Source organism: Sorex araneus, chromosome 3 (genome assembly GCF_027595985.1).
Source record: "Sorex araneus isolate mSorAra2 chromosome 3, mSorAra2.pri, whole genome shotgun sequence".
Taxonomy (NCBI): Eukaryota; Metazoa; Chordata; class Mammalia; order Eulipotyphla; family Soricidae; genus Sorex; species Sorex araneus.
In genome coordinates this window covers 8,160,307-8,185,640 of record NC_073304.1, presented here as the reverse complement: position 1 = coordinate 8,185,640, position 25,334 = coordinate 8,160,307, and the positions used below count along the sequence as shown (strand labels likewise).

Below are 25,334 nucleotides of genomic sequence, written 5' to 3'. Positions count from 1 at the left end.
CCGCCCACCCGGGGCCCCTCTGTCTGGGCCAGCGGGTTTGGTGCCCGCGGCCACCTCTGGCACCCATTCTGTGCGTGTCTCTGGCTGATTCCAGAAGGGGGTGCAGGCGGAAGGGACCCCCGACTACTAGGGAGTCGCAACACTCGCTTGGGGACCCGAGAGAATTTAGGGGGGATGTTCTGCCTGCTCGGGGAGGGAGGGGTCGGGAAAGGGCCGTTTCATCTGCCCACCCGGCCCGTGTCCCCTCCAGCCAGTCCCTGAGCACCAAAGGGGCGAGTTCTCAGGGACTCCCCTCCCCACCTGCTGTTTCCGGTCACACGGAAGGTTCTGGATGGACCTAAGGCAGCAGGAGCAGAGGGCGGGGACCCTCCAGTTCAACCCGGCACTGCACCCTCTCTTTGATAGAGCTTTGTGAGGGGAGTGTGGTGTGTGTGTGTGTGTGTGTGTGTGTGTGTGTGGTGTGTGTGTGTGTGTTGTGTGGTGTGTGTGTGTGTGTATGTGTGTGCACGAGCACATGGAGGGGGGGTGGAGGGCGGCAGAAGTTTCTGGATATGGAATAAATCCGAGTCAGGGGGAATGGCAAAGCACACAACTTGTGAAACATTTAGTGAGAAGTGACTCTGGACGGGACCCATCACAAAGGGTCTTCTGTGTTGGGTCAAGGAGGGTGAAACCTGGTTCTGAGTCAGCAGCCATCAGGAATGGAGAAGGCTCGGCCATTGTGCGGGCAGTGAGAGGAAGGCTTCCTGGAGGAGGGGGTGCCTGGGCTGGTATGAAGGATCGCCAAGAGGCCTGGCCCGGAGGGGGGGTGGGTCGAAGAATCAGAGGGAGGTTTGTCTCTGCGAGAGCCACCGCTGGCCACTAGGGGGAGCCCTAGACAGCTAAGGCGAGAGCAGCGTGGGGGTCTCCAGACAGACCACACCTGACTCGACCCACCTGTCTACACCGGGAAAGGAGGGGGCCACGGGAGACCCAGGCTGGGTCCGAGCAGGGCCTCGTCACCCCCACCCGGCCCCCACCAGGCCCCCCAGCTGTGGCTGCAGGCTTGGAGGCTGGTCCGGCTGCGGGGGGGGGGGGGGGGGGAGGGGCGGAGCCCAGATGCGAAACCTGGGGTCCCGGAGACCTCCCGGCCCCACAGCTCTTAAGAGGGTCCTGTGGGCGAATTGGAGCCGGGGTGAGGGGTCGCGTGGTGCCGGGCGGGTGCCCAGGGCCATACACAGAGGCCAGTGGTCAGCGGGAGGCCGTGGGCAGAGAGCCCCAGGTGCCCACCCTCCTCCCGCCGTCCGGGAGACCCCCAGGTGCAGGCTCCGGCCGTGGCCCCCATTGCCCCTCCCCCCTCCTCTTCTGCCCTCACTCCGTCTCCATGGGGGCCTGGGGGAGCCCAGGCGGGAGCTACGGGGGTCCTCGAGGGGGCAGCCTCGCCGGAGCCCGGGCTCCCAGCAGACTCAGGCTCAGAGGGGCGGGGGCGGGCGCAGGACAGGGGTCCGCTCCTGAGCCCTGAGCCCTGCCTGCAGGACACTGCTGCCCGCACCTGAGAGGCCGTGGTGGACACGGGCTGCGGGGCAGGCGGGGAGGCACGAGAGGGGGGCTGCAGCCGTGGGTTTGCTGACTGCAGATGACCCACAGCTCCTTCCTCCTGCTGCTCAGGATGAGGGACCCTGGGCTCAGACGCCGGGGCCAGTGCCCCGCGCATGCAGGACAGGGTGGCGTGGTCACCCCTGGCCCCACCCGTGGGGCCGGCCGTAAGCGGCATCCCTGACCGTCCCGCCGGGGCTGCCAAGGCGAGGGTTGGCAAATCATCCCCCAGAGATTCCGCCGAGGGCACGGCCTGGCAGTACCCACGGCCACCGGGCCACCAGGGGCGTCAGGCTTTCCCAGGCCGCACCTCACACCCTCGGCCTCACCTTCCCTCGGGCCGTCAGTGGGCAGGGCCGGTGGCCAGCGGCCGGCTCTCGCTCGCTCGCTCGCTCGCCCTGCTTGCGGCCCGGCCGGCGTTGGCACGGTGACAGTAGCCAAGTGTGCAAACTTGTGCCATTGTCCCAGGCCGGGGGGAGCCATGGAGACTGGGTAATATGACACAGGAAAATGTTTGCTGATGGCAAATCTATGGGCTTTGTCCACCCCTTTCTCCATCATGACGACTCGATTTAAGTCCCTAACTGTTTGACTACAAATGCGAGCGGGCCGGGAGCGCCAGCCTTTTGTCCGGCCGCGCTGAATGGGCAATTCAGGCTTTGTGTGGCTCAATTGAGGAAGCAAACATAGAGACAAGATTCCTGAGCGCCCAGCTCCCTTCCCAGGGATATCCCGGAGCCTCATTAGGGGGCCCTTCCCCGGGGCTCCCCGGGCCGGGCCGGCCGGCACAGCCCGAGTGCTGCCAGCCCGAGTCGGCCCCTCCGAAGTCCAGGGCAGCCCCGGGGGGTGGGGGAGGCGGGCGTGGGGCGTGTTTTTTTGGGGGGGGGTAGTAGAGCAAGAGGGAAGGGGGTGGCTCGAGGCGAGCGAGCCGTCAGCACTCGAGGCCGGCGGAAAGCAGGTCGGCCGGCGGCTTACCCCGGCGATTGTCTGGCTGCATTGGAGCATGGCATCTCCCGACGTCCTGGGGGGGGGGCGGGGGGTCCCGGCAAGCCCGCGCTCCCCGATCCCCGGGGCCTTTGAAGCACGCGCACCCTGGCACGCACACGCACACCACCCCCCTGGGAACCCGGGTCAAGGGGGGGGGGGGCTCGGAGGAGGCCCCGGCCGCGCGGGGCCTCGGAGCCGAAGTGAGCGGGGAACGGCTGCATTGGGGGCGCCGTCTTTTTTGTGTGTGTGTGTGTGATGGTCCCCATGGCGACAATTTGTGCCGGCAAAGAATGTGGGAACGGGGCGCTGCTGGCTGACCGGGAGGCTTTGTATCTGGAGAGGCGCTCCTGATTGGCCTGAGGGGCCCCCCAGCTCCGGGGACGCGTCCTCCATTCAGCCCACTCAAGGGCCTGCACTGCTGCAGCCGGCCCGACCCCAACGGACGGACAGACGGAGCTCGTCGCCGCCGCCGCCGGCCGGCCGTGCGCCGGGCCTGGCCCAGGTCTGCGGCCGCGGCAGGGACCCTGCCCCCCGGGGTGGGGGAGGGGGGACCTCGTTGGCAGGGGGCCCGGGGCCCGCACCCTCGAGCAGCCAGCGTGGTGGCCCGGCCAGCTCCCGGCTGGACGGGGTGGGGGGCTGCGGCGGGCCCGGCCGGGTGGGGGCGGGGAGGGGAGCAGGCCCCGGGGGTGGCCGGGCAGGCATGAAATCGCAACAGCTGCTTGGGGCAGGGAGCCCCGCGGCCCACAGCTGCCGTCAGCCCACCGGGCCGGCCGGGGCTGCAGGGCTAGACGGGGGTCCTGCCATCCTCGGGGTGGGGCGTGGGCATGGAGGGGGGCATGCAGGGGGAGGAGGGGGCACCACGCGGGGCGAGGGGGCCTGGCCCGGCTTGAACACGCAGCTGGCACTGCCACTCAGAAGCGGGGACCCCTCGGCGGGCACCCGGCGGGGGCTTGGCAGCGGGGCCTGCGGGAGACGGGGGAGGTGTGTGGGGGGGGGCGTGGGGGGCTGCGATGCCACTTGTCCCTGCTCCCGCGGCTGCCCCCGGCCTCAGGGGCTGGCCCCAGCCCTCGAGGCGCCCGGGGCTGGGCGTGGGCACCGCAGTGCCCAGCGGATGCCTGCGGTGGGCCGAGGGTCGTGGGGGACTCAGCCTTGCCCCCGGCCTTGCCCACCCCGCAGGCCTGAGCCGGCAGCCCCCCGCGGACCCCAGCCCCTTCATGGACAGCCGAGCGCCCCCGGCCCGCGGCCATGGCATCGGACAGTGACGTCAAGATGCTGCTCAACTTCGTGAACCTGGCGTCCAGCGACATCAAGGCGGCCCTGGACAAGTCGGCGCCCTGCCGCCGCTCCGTGGACCACCGCAAGTACCTGCAGAAGCAGCTCAAGCGCTTCTCCCAGAAGTGCTCGCGCCTCCCTCGGGGGCTCCCGGGCCGTGGGGCCGAGCCGCCCCCCAGGCGGGGCCCCGACGACCGCCCGGGGAAGCCGCCCCCCGAGGGCAGCCCCGGCGGGGGCGCGGAGGGCGGTGGCGGCAGCGGGGAGGAGACCCCCGGGCGGGACCCCGACGCCGCCCAGCCTGGCCAGGTGCCCATGCGGAAGAGACAGCTGCCCGCGTCCTTCTGGGAGGAGCCGCGGCCCACGCACGGCTACCCCGGGGGGCCGGCAGGACCCCCCTACGAGGGCAAGAAGCCCCGCCAGGCCCTGGAGCCCCTGGGGCCTGCGGCCCCCCGGCTGCAGGCCCACAAGGAGCTCCTGCGGATGCCGGGGGTGGCCCTGGCGGGCCGGGCTGGTGCCTGGACCTGCTGCCCCTTCCAGCACCATGGACAGCCCATCTACCCGGGCCCTCCGGGGGCCCTGCCCGCCAGCCCCCTGCCCAGCCTGGGCCTGTGGAGGAAGAGCCCCCCGCCGCCCGGGGAGCTGGCCCACTTCCGCAAGGACGTGGACGGTCCGGGCCCCAAGGTGCACCGGCCGGTGGTGCTGAAGCCCATCCCCACCAAGCCGGCCGTGGCCCCCCCGCTCTTCAACGTCTTTGGCTACCTCTAGCCGGCGGGCGCCGGGGGCGTGGGGGGCGCGGCAGGGGCGCGGGGCGAGGCCGGCGGCTCCGGGGCGCCGTGGGGAGGGGCTGCACCCGGCCAGACCCGCACACCTTGGGGCGCCCCCGTCCGTACCCCAGCCGCCCCCGGAAGCCAGACCCCTGCCCCTGTTCCCGTCACCCACCCACCCTGTCGGGCCCAGCTCACTTGCTGTTCATTTTCGTTCTCTGTAAATAGTAAGAAGGTTTCAAAGAATAAAGTTGTTTCTTTTGCAGTTCCCACACCTGGGGGGTCCTGACTGCGGTGCCGGGGGGGGGGGGGGCAGGGGGGGTCCTGGGCTAGAGCCCCGCCAGGAAGAGAGCAGGGGGGGAGGGGATGGAGGCTCCCTGGGAGCCCTGCCTCAGCCCGCCTGAGGGTATCCAGGCACACGACCACCTCCCCCCCCCCCCACCGGCCAGCCTGCGGGATGACACCCCTCCCCGAGACACCCCGGGGCGGGCAGCAGAAGTGGGGCCTGGAGGGCAGAACTGTCCTGGCCGCTGTGTCTGAGCCTCTGTGTCCTGGGCCAGGGCTCCTGTGACAGTGCTCTTCGAGGGGGGGTGGCCCCAAGCACATCCAGGCGCCCTGACTCGGGACACAAACACAGGGACTTAGGGGGGCCCTTGGACCTGCCCCTCCTCGGTCCCTCCCGCCTCAGCCCGTGCAGGTGAGCCGGGCAGACGGGCACCCCCCGACCCTCCTCGGGCCCCACGTCCTCCCTGACACGCAGGCCAGGGGGGCTGAGGGTGTGCGGGCCCTGCCCGCTCCTGCCCTAGGTACCCGGGCGGCTGGGGGCTGGGGGCTCCTGTCAGCCCGTCTCAGGTGACACAGGCCCTTGGGGCCCGCCGTGCCCCTCCACGCATCATCTCACAGTCGTCCTGATGGGCGTGGCCTCTGCACGCCCCCAGGGAGCAGGGAGGGCGGGGGCTCCCAACGGGCTTCCCCCCCCCCCCCCGCCTACCGAGCTGCGGTGTGGTCCTGGGCAAGTGGCCTCACCTCTCTGTGCCAGCAGGTCCCTGTTCCGTGCTGTGACGGAGAGACGCCCACAGCGGGCACAGCCGGGGCCGTGATGAGGTACCCCAGCCCCCGACCGCCCCCTGGGCCTCGGGACCCCGCCCAGAGGGGCTGGTGGGCATCAGGCTCCCCCCAGAGGAGGTGCCAAGCCCCAGGGGACATGGCGGCACCCTCAACCGCCGGCCACGGACGCCACAGGACACGCAGGAGCCCGGGACCCCCACAGCGGCACCAGCGGGGCTGAGCCCCCCACCCCCCAGTGACTCGTGCTGGTCCCTAGGCGAGCCCAGGACCCGCCCAGCACCAGCCCCCCAGCTCTGGGGATGTCAGGGAGCCGGGGGGCCCAAGGTGGGGAGTTGTTCCCGCCCCGGAACTGGGGCCCTGGAGGCCTGGGCTGGCGCAGCCGCAGAAGCAGCCGTGCGAGAGCCCCCCGGGGCTGGAGGCGGGCGGGCGGCTCCGCTGAGGCCAAGGCTAGACCCAGGTCTGTGGCCCAAAGACACAGAGGCAGCCCCATGCGAGCCCACGGGGGTGCTTGGCTGCCCTCCCCTGCCCTGCCCCTGAGCTCTCCGTGGGCACCACCACGTGGGGGGGCCCCCACCTTAGGGACCCATCGGGACGGGGCCACGGCCTCGAGGTGCTGCACCAGAGAATGGGTTTGGCTGTGTGTCCCCAGGCGAGTGCCTTTCCCTCTCTGGGCCTGCCTGTCCTGGTCCCAGGGCTGCAACGGGCAAGGTGGGAAGTAGGGCTGGCCCCTCCCCTGACACCGGGCTCCCTCCTTCGGGGAGGGATGATGAGGGAGAGCGGAAGCCCACCCTGGGACAGAGGAGGGTCCCTGGACACAGTCTGACCTCCAGAGACTGACCCTGGGGGCCGGGGGCAGGTGTGACCCCGAACCTGCTGCCCCCTAGAAGGCCGGAGCTCCCGGCAGAGCAGCCCAAGCCGGCAGTGCCCGCCTCCTTCACCGAGGATCCCTGCGGCTTCCCTGTGGGCTCTGCCCAGGGCACGCGCCCCCTGGCCCCAGCCCCTGGGCCGTCCGTCATCCCCAAGGGCCTTTCCCCCGCATGCGGCTGCCTCAGGGGCCAAGCCGGGCGGGCGGGATGTGAAGACGGATGCCAGGACCACGTGCCGGGGCCTTGTCGGTCCCTGTTGGAGACGAAGCGCCCGTTTCCATGGCGATGGGGCCGGGCGAGGAGAGCCCAGCTGGACGCGGCGGCAGCGGGCACGCGCGCCCTGGGCCATGAAGGACTCGCCCACCCACGCCCTGGCTGCAAGTTCAGGGTCATGTTCCCCCCCCCCCAACTCCGCCCCCTGCCATTCCGCCACCACCACCACCACCCGGCAGCGTCAGGCCTGGCACCGAGGGTGCTGGACACGGGTGACAGGGACCTGCCGGCAGGGGTCACCATGCCACATTTATTGTGCTCCGGGAAGCGCTCGGGACAGGGGCTCCCCTCGCCCCACCGGCCCCAGGCGGAGGTGGGGGCGGAGACGCTGTCCTCTGGGTCCCCCGGCCAGGACACAGGCCACCTCGGGGGCCTCCAGGAGTCACACACGGGCGGGGCTCTCCTCCCACGCGGCACGTCCCATGCGGCTGGGGAAGGGCCCTCGGCCGCAGCCTGGCCTGTCCCTGCCGTCCTGAGTCCTGGGCCGGGCGACGGGCCGTGGTCACTGCCGGTCCTCGTACTTGAGGTAGCGGATGAGCCGGGGGGGCAGCGGCAGCGTGTCCACCAGCCCCAGCCGGCACCGGCCCACGGCCTTGCGCACTTGCAGCCGGCAGAGGTGAGCCAGGGGCCTCGGAGGTTCTGGGAAAGGCCAGAGAGAGGGAAAAGGTTGGTGTCGTGACCTTTGGTGTGTGGGGGGCGGGGTGCAGGGACCGCCCTGAGACGCCCCTGAGATGCTCCGGAAAGACGCCTGCCCCTACGCCCCCTCACCGACAGCCCAGCGAGAAGTGGGGGCAGGTGCCAAAATCACTCAAAGGGCCCCCCTGGCCACGTCCCCCACCCCCTTCTTCCCCTCCCCCCACCCCCTGCACATATCAGCGGGGGCTCTCATGTGGATTCACCTCTGGGTGACAAGGGACGGGCCACGGGGTGGGGGGCGCCAGGAGGACCGGAAGCCCCCCGGGCGGTCTCACACCCCGGACTGAGGACAGGGCTGGGGCCCTCGGGAGGGACTCCAGATTCCAGTCTGGGCTCAGAGCTGGGGTGAGGGGCACCCCGGGGGTCTCTCCCAAGAGAGCCTGGAGCAGGGGCTTCCAGGCACGACACGAGCAAGAATCCCTCCGGGCCAGGGGCGCAGGGTCCTGAGGCCCCGAGCAGAGCCGGGCACGGAGGCACTGCCCCCCCCCCGAGGCTGGGCAGAGGCGGCAGTGCCACCCTGGTCCCGCCAACTGACGGGAGCGTTTGGATCAGGCTCTGAGCTTGGGGCTGGCCAGAGCTTGGGGGATGCTGCTGTGGCCCGACCCCCAGTACTCCGCGGGGCTATCCCCGGCCCCCTACCACGCCGCCGGGCTCCAGGATACCAGAGGGACACTTGGCCCGGCCTGGCAGCGGGCGTGGGCAAGCCCAGCTCGCAGGGCCAGCCACGCTCATCTGCAGCCCCCCAGCTGTCAGAGCCGGGCAGTGAGCCACGCCAGCCACCCTGTTTAGACGGTGGCATCAAGGCCCAGGAGGGGCACCTGCCCACGGTCACCCCCAGCCCCTGGCTCAGACCTGACAGGGTCAGGATCTGTGTTTCCCAGAGACGTCTAGGGCTCCGTGCATTCCCGAGGGTCCCTACGCCCCACCCTCCCGTGAGCCACCCTGCTTCTCGGGGTCTCCCAAGCTGGGACAACTGCCCAGAAAATTCCCAGCATGCTGCAGAATGCGAGGTGGGGCGGGGAGTTACTGCCTAAACAGGCGATGGGGCCACCCAGCCCCGGGGAGCTCTCAAAGAGCGAGGTTTCGGGGTGCTGCGGGACCCCAGGGCTCTGAGAGGGAGGCTGTAGCGCGTGTCAGCCGGAGTGTGAGGGGGCCGGCAGGGGCCCTCTCGGGGAGACCCTGGCCCCTGTGACACGGTCTCTGGAGGGCCTGGCCCACCCCCACCCCCGACAGCGGGCGACACCCAGCACGGAGCAGGGCCGAGGGCGCGGGGAGGCGGGGCGCCTACCTGCCTTCTCCCTGATGCCGGCCCAGTCCTCGTAGCTGTCGATGTGCTCCTTGAGCCGCGCGCAGAGCCGCACGTTGCCCACGTAGTCCAGCAGGACGTCGATGATGGGCCCCGCCCAGCGGCTCACCTCGGGCGCCGACAGGATCTCGCAGAACTGCAAGAGTCACCGAGCACGGGAGCAGGGTCGGACGGGGCGGGGCCGAGTCCTCGACAGCCCCGCCCCCGCCCGCACGTCCCTCTCTCCCTCAAATCTCCTCCCCAGGAGCGAGGGGGGCGACTCGGCCAGGCCCCTCTCAGCCCCCTTGTCTGTCCCCGGGCCGGGAGCGAGACTTGCACCAGTAGGTGGCATGGGGAGGGGGGGACGGCCTGCAGCCACCGCCCACGTCCAGACAGGCGCGGGGGCTTCTAGCTGCCTCAGCTTGTCTGCTGCTTGGCTGGGACTTTTATCTTGGGTGTTACGGGTCACCCCTCGGGTGCTCAGGGGCGGCTCCTGGTTCCATACTCAGAAGTTTCGGGGCATCTAGGTGCGGGCGGCTTGGCTAGCCAGTGGCAGGCAGGACCCTGGACTGTCCCTCCGGCACTCAAACTGTCCTCCCTTCCTCCCTCCCTTCCTTCCTTCCTCTCCCCTCCCTTCCTCTCTCCTTCCTTCCTCTCCCCTCCCTTCCTCTCTTCTTCCTTCCTTTCCTTCTTTTCTCCCTCCTTCCTTCCTTTCTCCTCTTTCCTTCCTCCGTTCCTTCCTTCCTCCTTCCTGCCTTCTTTTCCCTCCGTTTCATCTTCCTTCATTTCTTCCTTCCTTTTTTCCTTTCTCCCTTCCTTTCTCCTTCTTTCTTTTCTTTCTCCCTTTCTCCTTCTTTCCTTTTTTCCTTTCTCCTTCTTCCTCCCTCCCTTCCTTCTTCCTTCCTTCCCACACCCCGTGGTGCTCAGGACCTAACCCCGGTGTCCACTGCCGCGTGCTGAGCTGGGCCTGAGCTTCCTGCGAGCCGAGCGCGCGCTGGGGGTCTCACTGCCTTTCAGAGCCGCGCCCAGAGGCAGGTCCTGCCAATGGCTCCGTCTTTCCTTTTCACTTCTGTCTAGTTTTGCTTTGGGGTGGCCACAGCCTGTGCTAGAGGCTGTTCCCCATGGCTGCTCGCGCGGGCAAACCCTCCTTCCACCCTTTCAGTTCTCTCCTACGCTGATCTCCTGCACCACCCTCCTCACACCTCCCCTGCCCAGGTTGGGGGCTACAGATGGAGTCATTCATACCTACCCCCAGGTCTGGCTGCATCTAAAGCGCGCAGGTCCACACACTGCCCGCCCGAGCTAGTCTACACTGTCTGCAAAGGGCGATTCACCCCACACACACACCCCGCCCCGATCGTGTCCACACCGCTGCCCGGTGCGCACCTGCACCGCGCCGGGCGCCTTGGCGTCGGCCGGGGGCGCGTCGTTGAACCTGTTGGCGCGCTGCGGGGCGGGCGGGTGCGGGCCGGTGCCGTAGAGGCAGGAGAAGCAGGGCTCGCCGTCGCAGCCCTGGTCCATGAGGAACTTGAGCAGCGACAGGCACTTGGTGGCGAACATGATGGTGGCGGGGAAGGCGGTGGGGTGCGTGGCGATGCGCGCGTCGATGTCGGCGCCGTGGGCCAGCAGCAGGCGCACGGTGCGCAGGCAGCCGCGGCGCACGGCCACGAGCAGGGGGCTGATGACGTCGCGGTTGGGGTCGGCGCCGGCGCGCAGCAGCAGCTCGGCGGCGTGCACGTTGTTGTTGATGACGGCGAAGTAGAGCGCGGAGCTGCGGCGGTCCTCGTAGAGGCGCGCGCGCTCGGGGCTCAGCGGCGCGTTGGCGTCGTAGCGCGCGCCCAGCAGCGCCTCCAGCACGGCGTCGTGGTTGCGCTCGGCCGCCAGGTGCAGCGGGCTGATGCCGCTGCGGCGCACGCGCGTGCGGCTGGTCACGGGCAGCAGCATCTGCACGATCCTGCGGGCGGCGGGGCCGGGCGCGTGGGTCAGCCTCCCTCCGCGCGCGGACCCCGGGGAAGCCTAGGTCTCCCTCCCTCCCGCCCGCCCCACACCCTGTTAGTGCCTGAAACACCCCGCCACCCAGGTTGGAGGGGCTTACAGATGGAGTCATGCATACCTCCGCCCGGGTCTGGCTGCATCTAAAGCGCGCGGGTCCACGCACCGCCCGCCCGAGCTAGTCTACACGGCCTCCCTCCTTCTCCAAACTGAAGCTCCTCCGAGGGCTTCCAAACACCCAGAGCCACGTACATAGACAACAGCGGGTGCAGGGGGTCCCCAGGTCCCAAGCAGGAACCCCTGTTCCTCCAAAGTCTGACTCCGCAAGTGCCCAGCCGGAATGCCACGCACCGCGCTTCAGGAATCTCGCTGGCTTCTCCTCTCCTTTGTGTGTGTGTGTGTGTGTGTTGTTCTGTTTGGGGGCCACACCTGAGGGTGCTCAGGGCTTACTCCTGACTCAGTGCTCAAGGGTCACTGCTGATGCTCTCGGATTGCTGGGGCGTGGTCGGGGGACCATCTAGGATGTCGGGGATCCAACCTGGGTCAGCCGCGTGCCGGCAAGCTCCCTACCCGCTGTCCTATCACTCCAGCCCTCGCTGACTTCTTTCAAGTTCACAACTGCTGTCCACGGCCTATTCGGTTATCTGGACACATCACTGCAGTGGCCCAGACCCAGGAAATGCCCACGCTACTCTCTGGAGCGATGGAGTTTGGAGCCGTATGGTGCCTGCCTAGATGGGATAAGGGGTGGGGGGAGGGAGAAACGTAGCCTTATCTAAGCCCCTGCCCGTGTACTCCAAGACGCCATAGACTTTACTCCATCATTCAGTTTCATCTTTACTACAGCCCTTAGTATAGGCCTCATCCTTCCCATTTTGCAGAGGGGGAAAACCGAGTCTCACACAGGCTAAGGGGTGGAGCTGCCCTGGGATTTGGGTGGGGTTGCTGGATCCTGGGGCACAAGTGGGTGCAGGTGTTACGGGCCACAGCCTCCCCTCTCCTGTGACTCACTCCCAGCCCCCTGCCTCTGCTCTGGGATGCTCCCGGTGCCCTGCCAAGGGAACTCCTGCGAACCGCTTTCTGCCCCTCATCCTGAGTCCTCACTGTAGCTGACCCGGGTGGGGCTCCCTGCGGGGGGGATAGGAGGGTGCTCGCTTCTCCGTGCCATCCCGAGGGCGTGGGCCCTGAGCCCAAAGATGCACAGCCAGGAAGGGCGGCACCAGGCCTTGAACCCCGGCTGCCTGGGCCCCCGGGTACAGGTCACCCTGGAGCAACCCCACCAGGGGGACGGTCTCCGGGGCTCGCCTGGCCCCGGTGTGTCCATCTGCCTGCGGGATGCCACCTCCCCAGCGTGGCCCAAGGCCTTCCTTTACCCGCAGGACCAGCGGTGAAGCAGTCGCCGTGGTCACAGAGCAGATCTGGGGGGCGGGACCCCAGCACCAGCCCTGGCCTCTGCCTTCTCCCCACAGGCCCTGACCACCCGCGAGAACCATTTCCAGCCGCTGCCCTGGTTCCGAGGCCAACCCCGCTGAACCCCGCCTGACTGCACACGAGGCCTCCTGGCCCAGGCAGGGGGCAGGCTGGGGCGGGGGGGGGCGGGGGGGCGGTGGGCGTGGGCGTGGGCAGGCAGTGCCCCAGGCCTGTCCCCGCGCCTCACCTCTTCCTGGCACGCGCACCAGCTGGAGACCCCACGCGGTGGCCTCCCGCTAGCACCCCACGGAAGGGCGCGTCCCTGCCAGTGGTGCGGTGTTTGTCTAAAACCGGCCTCTCCGCCCTCGAAAGGAAATTCACACACCCGGGAGGCTAATTGCCTCCTAATTTCTATTTGTGCAGGAACAGGAGGTTCTGACCTCGCTCCACAAAGGTGCCGGTCAAAGGCAGGGCTGGGCCTCTCTCTGGACCTCAGCCACCGTCTCGAACTGCTCTCCGACCACCCTGAACAGGCCCGAGTCCGGCAGGGCAGGAGGGGCCTGGCCAGCTGGTCTCCTGGAGCCCCGGTGAGCCCAGGGAAAGTGGGGAAAATGTGGGCAGAACCTGGCTGTGCCAAGGATCCCAGAAGGAAAGCTTTAAAACGTCAAGAGCATTGTCTGAGGGTCGTCCCTGTGCCGATCTGAAAGTCCACACGGAGACCAGCTGGTCTGCGGCGAGGAATTCTAGCCAGCCCATCTGACAGAGGGTAAAACTGAGGCCCAAGCTGGAGGTTGATGGCGGAGCCAGAGCAGAGCATCGACGGCCAGTACACCCAGGCCAGACCTCGCTGCGCTACCTCACACTGTGTGGAAGGGCTGGCGGGGTCCCCACAGTGCTGGGCCATCTCGGGCAGAGCGCTCAACCTCTCTGAACCACCCGGCAGCAGAGAGCAGTGCATCCCAGCGAGGACAGCAGTGACCGTCCTGCACCAGAGGCCTGGCTGGGATGTGGCTCAGGGCTGACCGCGCCGGGCTCTGGTCTAAGCGCCTCACCCCCTTCACTGGACCCCCGGGCGGGCCAAGGAGCTGAGGGGTCACCGGGCTCATGGAGGCTGGCACAGGCCGGCTCATGAACACCCAGCACGGCTGGGCAGCCCCGCCCGCCACGGACCAGCGTCCTAACTGTCACTGAGCTGCTGCGCGGCTGCAAGCAGGGGGGCCCGGCCGGGCTGGCCGATGGCCCTCACTGTCCTGGGGGAGCTGCACCTCAGGCATCACAGCGGGAAGCCCGCCACGGAGGGGGGCGCCGTGTGTGTGTGTGTGTGTGTGTGCGTGCGTGTGTGCATGCATGTACATGTGTGCGTGTGTGGGGGCAAGAATGCAAGTGTGTGCATGTGCATGCATGTACATGTGTGCATGTGGGGGGCAAGCATGCAACTGTATGCATGTGCATGTGTGTACATGTGTGCATGCATGTGCATGTGTGCATGCATGGGGGCAAGTATGCAAGTGTGTGCACGTGCATGTATGTACATGTGTCCATGTGTGCACATGTGTGGGCAAGCATGTGTGCATATGTGCGTACATGTATGTATGTGCATGTGTGTGTGTGCATACACTGTGTGTGTGTGCCAGTATGGGTGTGCTTGTGTGTGCAGGCATTATGTGTATGTGCATGTGTCGACTTGTGCACGTGTGTATGTTTGTGTGTCCCCAGGGTGTCGACCTCTACTCTGAGCCCATGGGATGCCCATGTTAGTGCCCGCAGTCTCCAGTGGTGCCGAGTCCGCCCACAGGAAGGTGGGGAGAGACGCTGGGCGCGGGGGCCAGAGCTGCCCTCGGTGAGGAGGACTCGGGCTCTCAGCGCCCCCTGTAGTCCGCTCCTGGCTTGCCGAAGGGGACACAGGTGTGGGGGAGGGGGCTGAGGGCCCCCAGGACAGCCCAGGGTCCCAGGCCTCGCTCCACAGAGCACGCTGTCCCCAGCGTCCCCCTGGAAGACGCGGGCACCGGGACTCCCCCTGCGGGCGGGTGGGGAAGGGCCCCGTCTGCAGGGACACGCACTGGTTTTCCAGGCCGTCCTGAGCACGACTTCCATCTCCCGCCACTGACTCGCTGGAGACGGTGTCCGCAAGCACCTCTGGATGTGATGCGTTTCAACAGGACCCTTCCCGCCCCGGCTTTAGGTCAGCCCAGGGAAGGAAGATAAGGGTGAACCACACAGGGAAGTGAGTATTCTAAAGCCCGGGCCAGTGTGGCCTGAAACGCCCCTTCCTCAATACATCGGACATAAACCTCTGGAAACTCCCGATCTATTTTCTGGGGGCTGGGGGGAGGTTGTATGAATGAAGCAAACCAAGAAGCGTGGCCTGTGGGCCAGAGAGATTTACGGTGGGGGGAGGAGGGCGGCCTTGCCCACAGTGCCCAATCCTGCTTCAATGCCTGGCACCAGAGACAGTCCCGGAGCCCCAGGAGTGAGCACAGAGTCCTGAGCACTGTCGGGTGTGGCCTGACCACCACCCCCACCCCACGCCCTAACGCAGGTGACTGCAGAGAGGTGGGGAGAATGGAGAATGGGGCACAGGGGCGGGGCGGCCCGGGGCCAGACCCTCCCCTCTCTCTCCCTCTCTGCACCACGGTGCTCTCTGTGCCGGCTGACGGGGGAGTGGAGACGTTCCCCACCTCCCACCCCAGGGCCTGGCCCAGCACGCTCTGTCCCCTCAAGGGTCCCCCCAGCCAGAGGAAGATGATTCCTTGCTGTGTTTGTGTTCGTTGTGTTGACTGGCTGGGGGACCACACCCAGCGATGCTCAGGGGTCAGTCCTGGCTGGGCACTCAGGGCTCATTCCTGCCTGTGCTCAGGGGACCCTTAGGGGATGCCGGGAACAGGGCCCAGGTCGGCCACATGCCAGGCCGGCACTGTGGCCGCTCTGGCACTATCGCCCACGCGTGGAGCCGGGAGTGGCTGCTCTCCGACGTGCAGTGCAGGCTGGCGAACACGCGTTTCTCTCGGCTCCCTGGGGAGGACCGCCCCCTCGCCACCCCGCTGCTCCCCATCCCGGGGTGGGGGGCGGGGGGCGGCGGGGCGGGCGCTGACCTGTCACTGCCCTTCTTGGCGGCCACGTGCAGCGGGAGCATGCCGTCCTTGTTGGCCTTGTTGGCGTCGGCGCCCTGGGACAGCAGGAAGGAGACCACCTCCTCGTGCTCGTTCTTGCAGGCCTCGTAGAGGGCCGAGGCGCTGTCGCTGGCCTGCGTGTTGATGTCAGCCCCTGGCCAGGAGAGGCGGATGGCGAGCGTCAGCATGGCCACCGTCCCGCCTCGGAGGTCGTGCCCAGCCCCGCATGTGTTAAAGCAGATCCCGAGAACGCAGGAGCACCCGCTCCCTGCTGGGCACGGAGGCCCGGGGCCCTGCCCTCAGAGGACTGGTGCAGAATGCAGTAGATGCTCAGTAAACGCCACAATTCAACCCCCCTGGTCTGCTGGCAGAGGCCCTGGACGACAGTCTGATGGCAGAAGCCATCCCGGCAACGTCCCCCCCACACCCCGCCACCCCCAACTGGGGTTGCTGTAAGAGCAGCCTGTGACAGTGACAGGGAAGAGCCACTGCCGGCCGGGTGCTGTGTGCCCCCAGGGCAGAGAGAAGGAACGCCTGAGAGCCCCCCAGTCAAAAGGGGGCCCTTGGGTGGGGTGGGGGCCCCCTGGGCGGGCGGAGTCAGCGCCCTGACCAAGGACCCGCAGGGCGCCCTCACCCTTCCGTGCATGCACCAGCACCCAGACGACGGCCACACGGCCCGCCTCTGAGAGAGGCGCTGCCTCAGCCCGTCTGCGTGGCCGGGGGCCAGTGGCCCCGCCAACCCACCTCTCCTGGACGGAGGCCCCCGCCCCGGGGACCGAGGGCTCCGCGCCACGCCCGCCGCCTCGCAGCCCGGCCCGCCAGCAGAGACGTTTTTGCTCACGTAAGAAAAATATTTGGCTTTGAAAGTGGCTTCAGCCCACTAGGGGACTGACCCACTTGGTGTCGGCTGGTCGGCAGGGCTGGGGGGGGCAGGGCTGGGCTGCGCCAGCCGCCAGCCGCTTCCCTCGCCCGCTGGGCCCCCCACCCTCCGCCCCGCCTCCCTGTCTGGGCCCCCAGGGCCTGGCCTCTGCCCCTTTGTTCTCCCCCGGCCCCCCAGATTCTGCCCTGGGCTCTGTTTTCCCAACTGTCCGGCCACGTGCTGAGTCAGAGCTTGCTGACCTGGGCAGAGCCCCGCGGCCGTCATTTGTGAGCCTGGGGTGCAAGGCCAAGTGCAGAGAGGGAGCCAGCCTCCCTGGGGGCCCAGTCTCCTGCCCTTGTACAGACAGGCTGACACACCCTCCGCCTCAGGGCCACAGCAGACCCCACCCCCACCCCGGGCCTGTCTGGGCTGTGTCCAGGGAGACCCAGACCCTCGACAGCCCTCCCAGGCCAGCCCCAGGCCCGTGCGGCCAGGGGCGGTCACCCTCCACCCCCCTCCCCGCCCTGGCAGGAGAGAAGTCAAGGGCATGCTTGGGAGAACTCGGAAGAGAAAGTGCTTTTATTGGGGTGGGGAGACTGGGGCCACTTCTGACTCAGTGCTCAGGGCCACTCCTGACTCAGTGCTCAGGGGCCACTCCTGGCTCTGTGCTCAGGGGCCACTCCTGACTCAGTGCTCAAGGACCATTCCTGATGGTGCTCAGGGGCCACTCCTGACTCAGTGCTCAGGGGCCACTCCTGACTCAGTGCTCAAGGACCATTCCTGATGGTGCTCAGGGCCACTCCTGACTCAGTGCTCAGGGGCCACTCCTGACTCAGTGCTCAAGGACCATTCCTGATGGTGCTCAGGGGCCACTCCTGACTCAGTGCTCAGGGGCCACTCCTGATGGTGCTCAGGGGACACTCCTGACTCAGTGCTCAGGGGCCGCTCCTGATGGTGCTCGGGGCCCCTCTGGGGTGCTGTGGATCGAGCTCCCAGGGCCAACCACGTGCACGGCAAGTGCTTTAACCCCTGTTCTGTCTCTCCAGCCCCCACCCAAAGTCTGTGCTGAGGCTGGGGCACTTTCTGGGCCCCTCACGGGTGACTGAAGGGGTCTCATCGGCCAAGAGGACCAAGGCCAGACCCAAGCGGGGGGGACCTCGGGCTCACACTGTCCCTTCCTGTGCCTCGGCCTCACCCCCGAGAGGATGGATGAAGGGGCCGAGGGACCGCCTGGGTTTCCTCTGGCCCTTGAAGGATGACACGGTCGGGGGAGGGGAGAGGCTCGGCGGTGCCAGGGGGACCCAGAGCTCGGCCTTGTCTGCTGCCGGCTACGTGGCCGTGGCCCCGCGACTTCCCCTCCCGGGTCTCCGACTCCCGGATCGGAAGGCGAGACCGTGGGCTCGGTCCTGGGGCGGACGGAAGGGGACACCACCCCCCTCCTGTCTGCTCGCGGTGGGGGGCGGGGTCTGGAGGGGCGGACCCTGGAGGGGCGGGGCCTGGAGGGGCGGGACCCCTCTGGAGGGCAGCCCCGGGCGCGTGGCCCGACTCACCGTGCTTGGCCAGGAACCGCAGCGCCTCCAGCTGCCCGCTCTGCGCGGCCACGAACAGCGGGGTGATGCCGTAGGCGTTCTTGGCCTCCACCTTGGCGCCGCCGCCCACCAGGATGTCCATCACCTCCAGGTCGTTGCGGGACACGGACTCGTGCAGCGCCGTCCAGCCGCGGTTGCAGCGGTGGTTGGTGTCCGCGTTGTACTGGACCAGGAGCCTGACCGCCTCCGCGTTCTTGCACTCGCAGGCTGGGCGGGGGGCACGGGCGGTGAGCACGGGGGCGGGGAGCACCGGGGCCGCCCGCCCGCGCCTTGGCCCGCCGCTGGCTCTGCGCCGAGGGCCACGCGGTGCTGGGCCCACCTGACCGATCCCCGTGGCAGAAGCGCTCGCGTGGGCGGGAACGCGGGCTCTGTGCCGGCTCTGCCCGGCGGCGCTCAGCTGTGGGCACGCTACACGCGGGCAGCGGCAGCGCACGTGGGACGCTCTGGGCTCGGGAGGACCCCGGAGCCCCCCAGGATGTCCGGGCCGCCGGCTGCTCAGCCCTTTCTCAGATGGGGGTAACGAGGCCACAGCGCAGGGCCCTGAAGGCACCCCTGCCCCCTGCACGCACCCAGGTGTGATTCCAGCACCCTGAGCACTGCTGGGTGCAGGCCCCACGGCAGCACCACGCACGCCCTTGGGACTGTGGCCACTCGGCCGAGAATCGTCCCAACAGCACCACTCGGGGACATCGCGTGTCCCGAGGAGGTTCAGTGACCTGCCCCGGGGCTCCCCAGATGGCAAGTGGCAGAACTGGAACTTGCTTCTCTGTTCCAGGGGAGTCCAGGGGAGCAAGGTCAGAGGTCCAAGAAGAAAGCATCATCGCTCCCTCCCCCCCCCCCCCGCCCCAGAGCAACCTTGAACCCTGGCTCTGACATACCTCCTGACACAGCTAAGCCCCTCTTCTTGGCCCGTTCAAACCTCTACCCCCCCCCTTTATTTTTGTTCAGTTTGGGGGCCACACCCAGTAGTGCTCAGTGCTGGCTCCTGGTTCTGTGCTCAGGGTTGACTCCTGGTTCTGTGCTCAGAGCTGGTTCCTGGCTCTGTGCTCGGGGGATGACTCCTGGCTCTGTGCTCAGGACTCGCTCCTGGCCCTGTCCTTAGTGCTCACCCCTGGTGGAGCTCAGGGGACCATATGCAACTCGTGGTCCCACCCTGGATCCGTGGCTTACAAAGCAAGTGCCCTCCGTGCTGTTCCGGCCCCCAAACCTTCCTTTCCAGCCTCTTCTCTCTCTCTCTCCACCCCCAAAGCACCCTTTATTCCGCGCAGTTACCAACAGGGAGATGAGGCCTCTGTCCAGTTTGCCCCCCAGCCCCGGAAGTATCTCTGGGCCTGTTTGGGGGGGTGACAGGAAGAGAGGGGGGGCACCTCTCCCAGCACCGAGCCCATCTCTTCTCCCGAGCCTTGGATCCCCCTGAAAAGCTCCCCGAGATGGTGCCAGGAAGCCGCGTGGAAAGTTCCGGCCCTGCGCTGGACACGCGGAGGACAGGGCTGGCCCAGGCACCAGCCTTGGCTGTGACCGTCCTGGTCCCCACAGTGGTCCTGGCTCAGGCCTCCAGGCTCCGGGGGTGGACACTGGCTACCAGCTACCCAGTTTCTGCCACCACGGACCGTCCCGGGTCCCGGAGCCCTGGGTCGTGGGGGCTCTGCCCCTCTGCCGGGTGAAAGGCCCAAAGCCGGGCGCTTCTTCCACACGCGGGCCCCGAGTGCTGCAGCACAGTCGCTCGAGGCTGCTCCTAGCCCCGGAAAACTAGGTGCTCCCAGCCTCGTCCGTCAGGGGACCAGGAGCAGAGCCCGGCACGCAGGGCACTGAGTGCCGGCAGTCTGCTCGTCAGCGTTTTGTGTCTGTGCCTTTGGTTCTAGAAATGTCCCGGGCCCTCCTGCCACGCTGCCCGGGGACCCCAAGGGTCCAGCCTGGGCCTCTCACATCCCGAGCACTTGCTGCGCCCCCTGAGCCGTGTCCTGGCTCCGCAACACTTCGGATTCTGAGTCCCGCCCTACTCAGTACTGGGTGAGCCAGGCATCTCTGTCCCCCCCGCTGCCTGGCCTCCGAGTATGCTGTTCCCTCTGCTTGTGCAGCTGGTGGGTGACCCCTGGCCAGGGCCCCGCTCCTGCGGGCACCCACCCCCTACTTCCGGCCCCTCCCACTGCCCCTCGATGCTGGTCACTAGCTGCCCCGTGTGCTCCGGGACTCTCCGGAAACGCTCAGGAAGCCGTGATCCCACCCCCTACTGCATCCCCGCGAAGCCCCCCAGTGGGCGGAGCTGTGGGCGGGGCTCCCCGTCTCTGGGCCACGCCCCCTCACCTTTATAAAGGGGCGTCTCCCGGCTCTTGTTGGAGATGTCCGGCTCGGCCCCCGCCTGGAGCAAGCACAGGAGACAGTCCAGGTGGCCCCTGCACGTGGCCAGGTAAAGGGCCGTTTCCTCCTGCAGGGTCCGCTGGTCCAGGGCCGCCGGGTAAGCTGGCCAGGACAGGGGAGGAGACTCAGGGACAGGAAGTCCCACCCCGTGTCCCAGGACGGAGCCAGGTGGCTTCTAAAACGTCCCAGCTGAACTGAAGTCGGCTTCCTCTTGGCCCTGGACTCTGTCTTTCATGAGGCTCTCTAAGCCTCCCGTCCAGAGGCATCCAGCGCCAATGCTACCTCCTCCAGGAAGCCTTCCTAGGTTGAGGCCCACCTTTCAGAATGAACCTTCCCTGACCTCCTGCAGCTCCACCTCAAGCTCCTCTTTCTACCCTGGCACCGATGTTCTGCCCAGAGCTGTGCTACTGGGGGCGGGGGGCAGAGAATAAGCGATAACTGGGGGGGGAGGGAGCACCAGGAGGGGAGGAAGGGGGCTCAGTCGTCTGACTTGGGCGTAGCAGAAGCTCCTGCCGGTTTACCCAGGGTCTGACAGTTGTCAGGAACAGTCTGGGTGGGGCACGGCGCAGCTGTGCCAATCTCCACAACAAATCAGTCTTTGGAACATTCTGGAACAAGCTGGCAAGGACCTTCCCGAAAGTCCTGCCTCCCTCATTCTGGTTCTAGGAACTCGGCTGTCCTGCCCTGGGTCCTGGGGGGGCGACTGGCGGCCCGAGGGGGGGTTTCACTCCTCGACTAGGGCAAGGGGCGTGGCCTCCCCCCTCTCCCCTGCCCTGCCCTCTTCCTTCCCTCCCCCCTCCCCGCCCCCCCTCCCCGCCCCGCACTCACCCCTCTGCAGGGCCAGCAGGCAGGCGGCCTGGCCGTAGTAGGCCGCCTCGTGCAGGGGCAGCCAGCCGTCGGGGTTGGGCTCGGCCAGGTTCCTGCCCGCCCTGATCATGGCCTTCAGGGCCTCCTCGTCGCCCTCCCTGATGGCCTTCAGCACGGGGTCCACGGGCCTGCGGGGGCAGAGCAGGCCCTGCGGCCAGTGTCTCCTCCCTCGGACGCCCAGCCCCCGCCCGGCTGCAGTCTCTGCCCAGGGCAGCCCCCCCCCCCCCGCTCTGGTGCGTGCTGGGGGTCCCCACGGCAGCGCCCAGCGCCCAGCTTCGTGCCGGCTATCCTGGGCTTCGTGAGTATTTGCTGCATGACAGAGAGACGGTGGGGACAGGGGGCGGGGCGGGGGGACAGGGACAGAGGCAGGGGGATGCAGACACAGGCGGAGGGGGGCAGGGACGGAGGAGGTGGAGAGAAGGGGGTGGGAAAGGGAGAGAGGGAGGGAGCGAGGGGCAAGGAGGGGGGGAGAAGGGGAGGGGGGAGAAGGGGAGAGAGGGAGAGAGGGGAGAGGAGAGGAGAGGAGAGGAGAGGGGAGGGGAGGGGAGGGAAGGGGAGGGGAGGGGAGGGGAGGGGAGGGGAGGGGAGGAGAGGAGAGGAGAGGAGAGGAGAGGAGAGGAGAGGGAGCCGTGAGGAGCGGTCACTGCCCGTCCTTCCGGCCGCATCGCTGCATCTTCCTCTCCTCGGCTTTGCACGGTGTCCCCCAGTGGCTCCTTTGGGCATTTGGAGGCTCATCGGAGCCAGTGTGGGGCCCCGGTCCAGCCTGGCCACTGCCCAGGACTCCTGTGGACAGCTCTGGACTCGGGCGTTGCCCGCGGGGAAGGGCCCTGAGCGGCCATCCCGAGCCCTCACGGGGGTCCTGTCGCGCAGGGCTCCTCGTTCGTGCTGGAGGGGTCGGGGGCGTCTGTCTCGGGGGCTTGGGGCCCTGGGAGAGTGGGACTGGGCCTTGGGGGCCTGTGTCCCCAGGGTGGACGCGCTCAGCTCCAGAGAGCAGGCCCGGCCCCCAGCCCGGGGTGGAACTGGGCAGAGCAAGATTCTGACGGTCAGAGAGACAACGGGTCAAAGGGAAGGAGACGGCCCCGGCTCATTCGAGTCCCTTCATTCATTCATTCATTCATTCATTCATTCATTGTGAGACGCTCTCTGCTGAGCGTCCCAGCCCTCTCCTGGAAAGGCTCTGCCCGCCTGGGCCCATTTGCCAGGTAGAAAGAGTGAGGCTGGAGGCAGCCTGGTGCCCTCGTGCCAGCCCTGAGAGGCTACAGGACCAGCCTTTCTCCCCTCCCGCTGCCTCCTCCCTCCGGCCCTGACTTCCTCTGCCTCCGTCTCCGGTTATTAATAGCACCGAGCACAGAGCCGTGAGGCGCCGAGCAGCAGCGCCCGGCTCAGCGGCCAGATAAGCCCGAATCCCTGTCAGCGCCGTCACGGCCACCTTGCCGCGTCCCTCCAGGAGCCCCGGCAGCCAGGACGGTACGTGCCACACCTCGGCCACGGGCGGGAGAGGCAGGGAAGGGGGCTGGCTGTGCCTCGGGGAGGGGCAGGTTCCCCAAACACACACACACACACACACACACACACACGAACACACACACACACACATGAACACACACACACACACACACGCACGCACACATGAACAGACACACACACACTGACAGATACACACACAAGGACAGACACACACACACATACACACACTCGAACAGACACACACACTGACACACGCATGCACACACACATACACACACATGCACACATGAACAGACACATACACACACACACAAGGACAGACACACGCACACATACACATACACACACGCGAACAGACACACACACACTGACAGACACACACACATACTGACAGACACACACGGACAGACACATACACACACATATACATACACACATGGACACATACACGCGAACAGACACACATTGACACACACACGCATGCACACACACATATACACACATGGACAGACACACATACACACACGGACAGACACACACACACTGACAGACACACACGCACACACACACATATGCACATGCACACACACACACCCTTCCTTGTCCCGAGGGTGGGAGGGGAGGGCTCCTGGGGGCTCAGGTGCCCAGAGACCAAGCAGCCGGGGGGGGGGGGGTGGTGCGGGGCCCCTCGGGTCTCTGATCTGCAAGCCCAGAGGGACGGGCACAGGACAGGGACCCTGATTCCCACCGTGCCCAGCATGGAGGGTCCCCCAGGAGCCCCCCGGAGCAGGAGCCCCTGCTCGAAGGTGCTGGCGGGACATGCAACACCCGGGCTCACGGCCTCGCCTGGGCCAGGCACCGCGCCGGAAATAGGGGCTCCGGGGGGGGGAGGTGTCTCTGGTGCCCACCGGGAGCAGTGGAGGCAGGGAACAGGGACAGCACAGAGCGACCCCAGGGCCCCCACCCCGCCCCCCCATGCCGGGCAGACAGAGCATCTCGGGGCAGCCACAGACGCACCCTCGGACGGTGGGGAAACTGAGGCTGGCAGACGCGGCCCACTCCTCGGCCTCGGCCAGGCTTGGGGCTCCTGGAGCCTCCTCCCCCCTCTCCTTTGCCGGTCCCCCGACTCCCGAGTGCACGGGCTGCCCCCACGCCTGGGCATCTGGGCCCGGTGACAGCACGGCCGGGACCCCGAGGCTCGCTGGGAGAAGCAGCTGCGTCTCCGGGGGAGGGCGCCCCCCCCCCCCGGCCGGCCCCCCTGCTGGGCTGTGGCCTGCTTCCTTCCCACCCTCACGCGCCCCCCCGCCCCCGCCCCGGCCAGGCCAGCCCCCTTGGCTGCTCTCGGGGCCCGGGGTCACTTACGCCAGCTGGGAGGTCTTGCTGTTCTTATACTTCTGCAGGACCCCTTGGAACAAGCCCAGCGGGGCTGCGGCCGGGGGGCTCTGGCGGTCGGGCGGCGCGGGGGACCTGGAGGGCGTGGAGCAGGAGTGGAAGAGGGAGAAGTACTCTGCATAGGAGAAGCGGGTCATGGCCGGCGGCGGGCGCGGGCAGGCGGAGAGAGCCTGGCGGGCCGGGCTCCGACCCAGAGCAGATGGCCCCCGGGCCCGGCCGCTGGACACAGCTGCTGTGTCTCCGGATTATTTTTGGCCCTTGGAGGAAGCCCTGGGAGATTTCTATGACCATATAAGACAACAATGAGGCTACCCTCGCCCCCACCCGGGCCCCCTCCCCAGCCTGCCGGGCTCCCGGCGGCAAGGGGGCAAGGTGACCTTCTTCCTGCAGGGGCGCCGCAAGTGGCCTGCCGCAGGTCTCGGAGGGACGGGGCTGCCCCCCCTTCCGGGGCCGGCCGCGCTGGGCTCCAACAGCAGGGCAGGAGGCTGGGGGGGAGGACGAGGAAGAGGGGGCGAAGTCCGGATGCCCAGCCCACCTGTGGCCCATGAGGGGTCAGACTGGGGGCCCAGGACACAGAGAGAGGTGACGGGAAAGGTGCTGCCTCGGTGGGCGGGAGGGGCAGCAGGGAGGGGCAGGTGCCCTGGGCTCAGCCGCACTGGCAGGGCCTTCCTCCTCCTCTGCTTCCTCCTCCTCCTCCTCTTCCTCCTCCTCCTCCTCCTCCTCCTCCTCTGCTTCCTCCTCTTCTGCTTCCTCCTCCTCCTCCTCCTCCTCCTCTGCTTCCTCCTCTTCTACCTCTTTCTCCTCCTCCTCCTCCTCTTCCTCCTTCTCTTCCTTCTCCTCTTCTCTTCTACTTCTTTCTCCTCCTCCTCCTCCTCTTCCTCCTTCTCTTCCTTCTCCTCTTCTCTTCTACTTCTTTCTCCTCCTCCTCCTCCTCTTCCTCCTTCTCTTCCTTCTCCTCTTCTCTTCTACTTCTTTCTCCTCCTCTTCCTCCTCTTCCTCCTTCTCTTCCTTCTCCTCCTCTTTCTCTTCTTCTACCTCTTTCTCCTCCTCCTCCTCCTCTTGCTCCTCCTCCTCCCCCTCTTCCTCCTCCCCCTCTTCCTCCTCCTCCTCCTCCAACCCCCACCAGCCAGCAGGTCCCCATGACGGGGCATGCGGTCACAGGTGCCCCCGGAGCAGGAGCTGTGGGCGTGAGTTTCCAGGGCGCCCTGGAGCGGCCTCTGCCCCGCACCCACCACTTCCTCCCCTAGAGCCCCACAAGGCGGGCACGCAGGCTCCCAGCTCCGCGGGCCTCGGGGCCTTTGCAGAACCCCACGAGAGTCCATGAGACCCCGGCCCGCCGCCCCTCCCCCGGCCCTCCCCATGGCTCCTGCCCCCACTCCTGTCTCCGTGTGATGCCGGGGTCCCAGCTGCCCCCAGGTGGCTGGTCCCAGGGGCCTGCGTCCAGCGAGGGAGAGCTGGCCAGGCCACTGCACTGGCCTCTAAGGCGCTTTCTCTGGGGGCAGCA

The 25,334-nt window shown here is 67.8% G+C and overlaps 2 protein-coding genes across 2 annotated transcripts in view; one reads left to right on the top strand and one right to left on the bottom strand.

The window, feature by feature from the left end:
• Window positions 1-2,893: 2,893 nt before the first annotated feature.
• On the top strand, window positions 2,894-4,862 carry FAM181A (family with sequence similarity 181 member A). Its single transcript, XM_004610267.2, has 2 exons — window positions 2,894-3,064; window positions 3,739-4,862. The coding sequence occupies exon 2, from the start codon at window positions 3,808-3,810 to the stop codon at window positions 4,597-4,599; it is 792 nt and encodes a 263-aa protein (XP_004610324.1). The 5' UTR covers window positions 2,894-3,064; window positions 3,739-3,807; the 3' UTR covers window positions 4,600-4,862.
• Window positions 4,863-7,005: 2,143 nt separating this feature from the next.
• Window positions 7,006-25,334, bottom strand: part of ASB2 (ankyrin repeat and SOCS box containing 2) — a 36,619-nt gene continuing 18,290 nt past the window's right edge. Inside the window, exons 3-10 of the mRNA XM_055132408.1 lie at window positions 23,801-23,905; window positions 20,933-21,099; window positions 20,051-20,206; window positions 17,708-17,953; window positions 15,281-15,452; window positions 10,173-10,740; window positions 8,790-8,943; window positions 7,006-7,444 (exon numbers count right to left, since the gene is read on the bottom strand). Coding sequence (XP_054988383.1) covers window positions 7,308-7,444; window positions 8,790-8,943; window positions 10,173-10,740; window positions 15,281-15,452; window positions 17,708-17,953; window positions 20,051-20,206; window positions 20,933-21,099; window positions 23,801-23,905 — 1,705 coding nt within the window. The 3' untranslated portion in view covers window positions 7,006-7,307. The remainder of the gene's footprint in view (window positions 7,445-8,789; window positions 8,944-10,172; window positions 10,741-15,280; window positions 15,453-17,707; window positions 17,954-20,050; window positions 20,207-20,932; window positions 21,100-23,800; window positions 23,906-25,334) is intronic.